Source organism: Trichosurus vulpecula, chromosome 2 (genome assembly GCF_011100635.1).
Source record: "Trichosurus vulpecula isolate mTriVul1 chromosome 2, mTriVul1.pri, whole genome shotgun sequence".
Classification (NCBI taxonomy): Eukaryota; Metazoa; Chordata; class Mammalia; order Diprotodontia; family Phalangeridae; genus Trichosurus; species Trichosurus vulpecula.
In genome coordinates, this window is record NC_050574.1 from 131,424,713 (window position 1) to 131,433,095 (window position 8,383).

Here is an 8,383-nt window from a genome sequence, read left to right on the forward strand (position 1 = left end):
GAGGTCCAAAGATTCTCCACCATATTGCACATACATAATATGTAGTAACATGCAACAGGACAATCCATATGAGCACCCAACTAAGTCACTAGCAAGCTTTAGTCCACACAAGGGAGAAGTCAAGGAAACCTGACATAAACCAAAATGGAAAGACAAAAAGGGATAGCTTCCAATGGGGAGACACAGCAAACAGGTAGATTTTGGCTCGATATAAGGAAAACCCTTTCTAACAATTACAGCTATCCCAAAGATGGGATGAGCTAGCTGGGTAGGGAATGAGTTCTCCCTCCCTGTCTGGGTTCCCTTCTCCTTTATCTTCAAACAAAGGCTAGATGCCTACCTGTTGGGTATATCAGAGAGGAGATTCCCATAGAGACACTAATTGAACTAGCTGATCAATGATGTCCCTTCCAGGACTGAGATTCCATGACTCTGACTCTTAACTCTCATTTCTGGGGACACAGAAAAAAGGGGTACCAGAGCAGCAAGCACCAAGGGCATTCATTCCGTTCAGTTCTACAGGAGGACTCCACAGGGTGCAAGTTGGACTGCAGTTTGGGGAGAGCAGCCTCCTAGAGTCAGTGCACCATTAATTGCTCTGTTTACAGTACAAAAAAAAGGAAACTGAGACCTCAAAAGCTGAAAAACTGTTTCCACCATGCCTTCATTTTCCATGGCATGAAACGTTAAATGTGAATATTCAGGAAAAGATGACGAAGTTGTCTGGTAGAGTTGGAAGGGGGTCATCTTCTGGAAAGTTTGAGAAAAAAAAATCTTTTCTGAGTGATATATGTGCCAAAAAGACACACCTTAGTGCTGGTTGTTGTTTGCACCCACCGGAAAGAGTTGCTACATTTAACCTGAACATTGCATTTTCCATGTCTTACTTGGTGGGTCTCAGGCCTACCCATTAGGTAATACCAGAACAGATTCCGGCTAGGCTGAGATTAGATCAGGTGCGGTACACAGTCCTGGGGTGAGAAGGGTGGAGACAATTCCGATCCACCCCCACACCGGACACGCAGAGCCGCAATGACACTCTACGCTAAAAATCTGTCTGAACAGCACTGGTTTTCTAAGCAATTTTTCATGCCTGTGCTAGAGACTGGGATGGAGAGGGTAGAGCAACAAGAGGTGGGGACACTACCACCAAAGCCCTAGAAAAAGAAAAAGAATGAAGGCAAGGGTTTGGAGAAAATTCAACGACACCTTTAAAATAAAGGAAAACTACATTTCTCAAACCTCATGAGATTAATCTAGAGTCCTGAGAATAAAATTATGTATATCCTGATTAAGGAAAGGTAAAAACTAACACATTATTCATCACATCTGTATTTACTCATCACATCTGTATTTATTCATCACCTGTTGACGAAAAGGCTCAAAACCTCTTTGAAGACATGATCTCCTTTCAAGGACAAGTGGTTTGCCCATCATAAATAGAGGCCCAGAGAAAGAAGCGTCATATTATGCAACATGAATCCAGAACACAGCTCTCTAGACTGTCAGGCCCAGTTTTATCAATTCCACCCAGCAGAACATCTGTTCCTCTCCACCTAGCCCTAAAAGGTTCAATGGGAGAGGTCCACAAGCTGAGCTGGAACTAAGGAAGGGGTTCAGAACTTGACGGTGAGCCACCAAAAAAGGGTGTGACTAAAAAAACTTGTTTTCAACAACCTAACCTATACTGACTGCTCTCGCCTCTAGCTACCACTGACTGAGAACCAGAGAATCTGAAACTGAATTATACATACATACCAAATCTAAAAGGCATCTAGGTGGTGCAGTGGATAGAGGGCCAGGCCTGAAATCAGGAACGGTCATCTTGGCAAGTACAAATCTGGCTTTAGATACTTACTAGATATGTGACTCCCCTAACCTTGTTTGCTTCAGTTTTCTCATCAGTAACATGAGCTGGAGAAGGAAATGGCAAACCCCTCCAGTATCTTTGCCAAGAAAACTCCACATGGAGTCATGAAGAGTCAGACCCACCACCACCACCACCAAAGCTAAGCAGGGACCACCATCCCTGCCGACCATCAATATCCAAATGAAACGAAAGCTGACCACAGCCATAATGTAAGAATAACCAGAGGCCCAAACACAAAAGAAGAGTGAAACTAGGGAGAAAGGAGATGACCAGAACTATTTCTCCTCTAATTCTAGGTACGTAGGTGCATGGAATGCTGGTCTTGGAGTCAGGAAAACCCAAGTTCAAATCTCCCTCCACTACTTACTAGCTGGGTGACACTCAGCGAATACATCACTTGGGCTCTCAGCCTCAGTTTCCACATCTGTAAAAATGGGGCACACCTACCACACATGCTTGTTGAGTGAGCAAATTAGCTAACATGTATAAAGCACTAGGTCAACTTTAGAGCCCTGTATGTGTATGTATATGTATATATATACATACATACATACACACACACACACACACACACACACACACACACACGCATGCGTATAATTTTGTTGTTGCTCAGTCCTTTTCAGTCATATCTGACTCTTGGTGACCCCATTTGGGGTCTTCTTGGCAAAGATTCTAGAGTGGTTTGACATTTCCTTCTCCAGCTCTTGTACACCTGAGGAAACTGAGGCAAACAGGGTTCAGTGTCTGAGACCAGATTTGAACTCAAGATGATGAGTCTTCCTGACTCCAGGCCCAGTACTCTCTATATGCTAGCTATGATTATCTAGTCTCTGCTAGGTGTGTGTCCCCCTCACTCCAGGCTAAGAAGCTGAACTGGTCCTTACGGGGCCAGAAGGTATGCTAGAAGAGGAGAAAGCGTGTAAGCCTACCTGTGCTGCTCCACAGCGTCATTGTCTGGAAGTTCAGTCCCACAGACGCTGCACTGCTCCCCCATGGCCCGGTTCTCAGTCTTCATGCCCACAGCCAACTCGCCCAGTTTGCTAAAGAGCTCCCTCTGGATGAAGCCCTGGGGTAACAGCCCACCGTAGGTGCTAAAGTCCATGGAGACAGCCAGGGCCGCTGGCTGCATGTGCAGGGTCGAGGTCATGGAGGACGGCATGCTCATCACTGAGTCCGCCTTGTGATTGGGAAGAGTGGAATAGATGCCCAGGTGTTTCTCTGCCGAGGCAATGGAGTGCTCGGGCCGACCAGGGGGACCTTGGCTGGCTTCAGCAGGGAGCACCGGCTGCTCTGTACTCTCCTCCCGTCCATAGTGCAGCTCCCGGGCGCTGGTGATAACACTGCTCCTGGTGGGGGTCCCAGGCCCGTCCTTGCTCCTCTCCTCAGCCTTGTCCCCACCCCCACCTGAGGTGCTGGACTCGGCTGCCCCGGGGCTGTCCTGACCAGGCACTTCATCCACCTGCATCATCTCGGTCTTTACCTCTGCCACCCCAGGGTGCCGCCCAACACTGGCTAAGCTGGACTCATCGGGTACCCCTGGTGGCTGCAGGGCTCCCTGGAGGAGAGACTGCCCAATGCTCATCAAGCTATCCACAGCAGCCTTGGTGGGACTCATGGCTGCCAGGCCAAAAGAAGTGGACACAGAAGGGTTCTGCTCTACCACTGCTCCGGGGAGATGCTGCCCGGCCACACTGGTATATCCGCTGTCCTCGATGGAATGCTTTGAGATAAAAATATTCTTGAGATACCTTGCCTTACGGTCCTCTTCCTCCTCAGCACCACCATCTGCCATGGTGGTCTCTGTGTCGTTGTCGTCGGAGGCCTGGATGGTCTCCAGGATCTTCAGACACTGTTCTTCCAGGTACTCAATCTCCAAGATCTCTGCTGCATAGAGCAGGTCATCCAGGTCCTCAGCCTTGGCTTGAAGGGTGGCTGTGTAGGCATACTCCAGGATCTGCTGGAAGGTCTTTGGCGACAGGAAGTCCAAGGTGTAGTGCTGGCTGTTCCGGTGAAAAAGGATCTCAAACATCTTGCTGGTACAGGCCAGGACTGTCCGGTGAGCATGGAACTCTTGACTGTCCACCATGATGACCACATCACACAGGGTCCCTGCCAACCGCATCTGGTTGGCTTTGCACAGCAGCCCCGTGGGGTGGCTGGGGTTCTGCAACTGGATCATGCCCATCTTTGTCAGATCCATGGCACTGTCCGGGGCTTAGGCATGAGGCTGTCTTTCCTTCTGGTGTCTGTGTGGTAGGGCAGGGTGGCCTTGCAGGGTCAGCTATATAGAAAGGCCTGAGGGAAGAGAAAAAAGAACAATAAAGGGAGAGGGAACAGAGAAATTAATCTGTAGCCCCTAAAAAGGAATTCTGAAATAAAGTTTCCTGAGCAAGAAAATCTTAGCACATAGTAGGTGCTTAATGAATCTTGACTGACTGGAGTCTGGAAACACAAGGGGATTTGGATTTGCAAGGGCTTGGTTTTTTTTTTCCTTTTTTTTTTCCTTTCGAAAACCTGCTTTAAAAAGCCCAAAGTTGGTGGGAAGGAAGAGAAGGTTCTTTTGCCTTCACTCCTTTTCCACCCGTAAGCAGGTTTACTCAAATTATCGCACCAACAGCTACATAAGCAGTCAAAATCAATTTAAATTCTATAGCTTTGGGGGGAGAGGGTCTTTTAAAATGTTTTGATTTAGGGGAGTGGCATTAGCTTCCACAGTCATACCCAGAGATGATATTACTCATACACGAATCCTGAAAAATAAGCATTTAGTCCCTCCTTTTATTCAGCACAGATAACCACATAGGAGCTAAGATTTTCCTCCCCAGCTCCTGTAGGGGAAGCCCTCCAGGTTCCAAGACAGACTAAAGTCTCATCCTCCCATTCTTCAGTGCGGCAGCCGCAGGAGCAAAGTCCATGATAGCTAAGGGCAGGACCCTACAAGAGGCCAACCTATGAATGGCTACTGCTCTCCTCCCTACATCCCTATCATGATCAGCCAGCTAGCGTCCAGCTCTGCCCCCAATGGACATCCTTTAATTCTGAATTCCTGCCTCCTCCCTCACCCCTGGGCTAACCCTCACCATCTTTGAAGCAGCTAGATGTCATAGCAGTATAGAATTCTGGACTTGGTTGGGGTCAGTAAGGTATGAATTTGAATCCAGCTTCAGACAGAAGCTGTGTGACCCAGAACCATTTAATTATTTATTTTCTCCTGGCCTCATCTTCCTCATCCTTAAAGCTAATAATAGCACCTACTTCCCAGGGTTGTTTCAAGGACCAAATGAGATAACAATTGCAAAGGGCCTGGCACAGAGTAAGTGCTACATACCTGTTAGCTATTATTATTATTCAGTCCCTGGCAGGAACATTGGAGGAAGCCAGAACAGGGAGATATGGTTTATTTAGCATAGGATACTAGGAATACACTCTGTAGCTGTATGCATGTGCAAAACACGTAGTAGAGATGCCTACAGAATAATAACCACTCACATTTATGCACCTCTTTATAAATTGCTTTACGTACATCAATAGGCAAGGCAGGTACAGTTATCCCCACTTTTCAGATAAGGAAACTGGGCCTCAAAGAGGTTAGGTGACTTGAATTCGACTCAATTCAATACGAACATTTATTATGCCCCTCCTACATACAAGGCACAGGGATTTAAAAAAAAAAGATATGATATGGATATGCCTGTGGAAGATAATGCCAAAGTCAAACAGCAGAAGACAGAGCATTGTGTGTGTATACAATACCATAGATCTATGATAGCAGAGTGTGAAAGGAAGTGTATGGATAGGTCACATAAACAGAATGTGATCAGAATGAGGTATCGGTTGTATGGCCAAGAGGGAGTTTCTAAAGTACATATGCAGTATCCTGTGACCCAGAATGTCTAACCTGGGATAAAGTTTGTTCCATGGGACAAGGTTTAGAAATTTGGGCACTGGTTATGATGAGGAAATAATCCATGACCTAGAGGTACTGTAAATACATCTACCACTGAAGCAAAACTAAAAAAAAAGGAGATGAGAGATAAGGACCACTCAGGGTCATTAGCAGAGCACCTCGTTTCCCAGATTCACTTAAGTGGCAGTGGGAATACTGAAAAGCAGAGTCTCTTGCCCCCTCACACCCAGCTGCTGGCAATAACTGACCGAACTGGAGAGAAGCAAGGAGGAAGGACACTCCCCTCACACACATACTCAGAAAAATCTCCTAAGGCCCCAAGGAAATTGAACCCAAGGAGGGGGTTGGGAGTGGTAAATCTGTCCAGCAAGACTGAAAGGGTTAATAAGTCAGCTATTCCTTTTTAAGGTACCTCTTTGGCCCTTACCCAGGTGGAAGGGGTGGAGGAAGCTTAAAGTATAATGTAAAGCTCCCAACTGAAAAAGGAGATGGGGTTTCCCAGTTGACTCAGGGGTTCAAAGGAGGAGGGAGTCACTTGGTGGCTCAGTTTCCCAATCTCTCTCCTCCTAACAGACCCATTCTCTAAAAGAGAGAAAACAAAACAGAGTACCCCGATGCCTGGTCTCCCACCTACAATTCTGCACCCCAAACTGGCTTTAGAACTTAACATTGGGGACTGGAGGGAGCTGATAAGGTTAACACCCGACTGAGGGAAAGAGCAGCAGGATCAATCTCATACGACCCCCAAGTTTGACCCCAAGAAAGAACCCCATGGAGGGCTAAGAAGTGATATTAGGAAACTTGGGGAATCAACTTTTCTCGGGGAGCTGGAAACCATAACGAAGAAGGCAGGGCAAGAGAAAAGCGAAAGACTCGAGGTAGGGAAATTGAGTCCTGGCCGACTGGACACCGAAGCTCCAGCCATCTGAGGGAAAGGGGAGGGAGAAGGACGGAAGATGAAAAGAAAAACACAAGAGCCACCCTCCCCCTGAAAATCCAACAAGGGGTCTGCAGTCATCATCTCCCCGCCCCCCTGCAGTGAAATGGGTGGGTGGGAGTGGGATAAAGGATGATTAGAGGAGACTAGAAACCCCAGTATCTAACCAAACGAGTGTCTGCAACAAACATACGCAGCCGGAGAGCCGGCGTGTCGGGTAAGTGTGAGAGTGCGTGTCTTTATGTGACTGTGATCATTAAAGTGCCTGCGTCTGTGTGTGAATCCGAGTGTCTGAGCGTGAGAGAATAGCCGGGTGCCTGTCTGGCTGCCAGTCAGCGTACGAGTGTGAGTGTCTTGTGTGAGTGAGCGTGCCTGTGCGTGAGTGTGAAACAAGGCATCCCAAATGCATCAGGTGCAGCGCCGCCGGCACAGCCCGCCCTGCGGCCGGCGGAGAGCGCACGGAGTGCTCGGGCTCCGCGGCCAGTCCCGGCGGGAGGACTGGAGGAAAGAAACGGGCTCCCGGGGGAAAGGGACACACACACGCACGCAGACCCCGGTCACTCCACGCCACCACCCCCACCCCACCCCCAAAATCAAGTCACGGCAAGAAAAATAAATGCTTACGTTCTCTTCTTCCTCCCCAAAGAAACAAAACCGAAACGCGTCCTAATCCTCACTCCCCTCCCAGTCCTCACACGCCCAGTCCCGGGCTCCAGATCCTGGCTGCCCAGCCGGCCAGTAAATAAACACGCGAATAAATAGCCACAATCCTATTTCGCTCCCGCGCACCCGTCCGCATACATATGAGCCCTGACCGGTTCCCGGCTCGCCGCCTTCCCCCTGACCGTACAAAGCCTCCCCATCGCCCAGCCGCCCGCCCGACCCCGCATCTTACACCCGGACCCCGTCCTGCAAGGGAGGGGTCGGCAGGGGGGAGGCAGCTGCGCCCGAGCTGACAGCCGGGGCTCTCCCCTTATTCCCCCTCGGCAGCGGCGGCGGCGGCGGCTGCAACAACAGCAACACCAGCAGCTTCAGCCGGGGAGAAAGGCAGAGAAAATGAGGCGAAGCCGATGGGCCAGAGTGGCCGCAGCGAGCGCGCTCCCCCCGGACCTCTCCAGCCCCCCGTGCGCCCGGGCGCGCGGCGCCGGCTAGACCGTGCGCCCCTCCCCGGCCCCCCACTCACCGCTGCCGAGCCGTGCGCTCTGGGGTGGGTGTGCGTGCCCGTGGGGGTGTGTGTGTGTCTGTGTCTGGGAGGGGTGTTGTGGTGGAACTGTTGCTCTCGGTATTACGGCGGCGGCGGCGGCATAGCCCGGCAGTTCGCAGTACCCGCTCTCATCGCCCTTAACTCCTCTCTGCTGCGAGGTTAGCAAATCACCACCGGCTGCGGCGCCTCCGCCGCGTCCCACGTCAACGCCGAGCCCCCTCCCCTGCGAGGCCCCGGCGCCTCTCCATCTTTAGTGCTGGCGGCCGAGCGCGGCTCCCTGCCCACAGCTGCCCCCCTTCCTCCCTCCCTCGCCCCCCCTCCCCTCCCGGGCTCAGCCCTCCCACCCCCTGCGCTGGCCAAGCCGGGCGCTCCTCCGCCGTCCCCTCCCCTCCCCGCTGCTCTCCCGGCTCCGGGCTTCGCCTGACATCTAGCTGCTGCTGGGGCGGCAGCGCGAGCCGCTCG

At 50.7% G+C, this 8,383-nt stretch overlaps 1 protein-coding gene across 2 annotated transcripts in view; it reads right to left on the reverse strand.

Moving 5' to 3' along the window:
• Positions 1-8,152, reverse strand: part of ZBTB16 (zinc finger and BTB domain containing 16) — a 245,924-nt gene extending 237,772 nt beyond the window's left edge. The window contains exons 1-2 of one of the 2 annotated variants that reach the window (XM_036743349.1): positions 7,901-8,152; positions 2,803-4,168 (exon numbers count right to left, since the gene is read on the reverse strand). In XM_036743349.1, coding sequence (XP_036599244.1) covers positions 2,803-4,073 — 1,271 coding nt within the window. In that variant the 5' untranslated portion in view covers positions 4,074-4,168; positions 7,901-8,152. Of the gene's footprint in view, positions 1-2,802; positions 4,169-7,341; positions 7,426-7,900 lie in introns of those variants that run through there. The other variant, XM_036743350.1, reaches the window with a different exon arrangement.
• Positions 8,153-8,383: the final 231 nt, after the last annotated feature.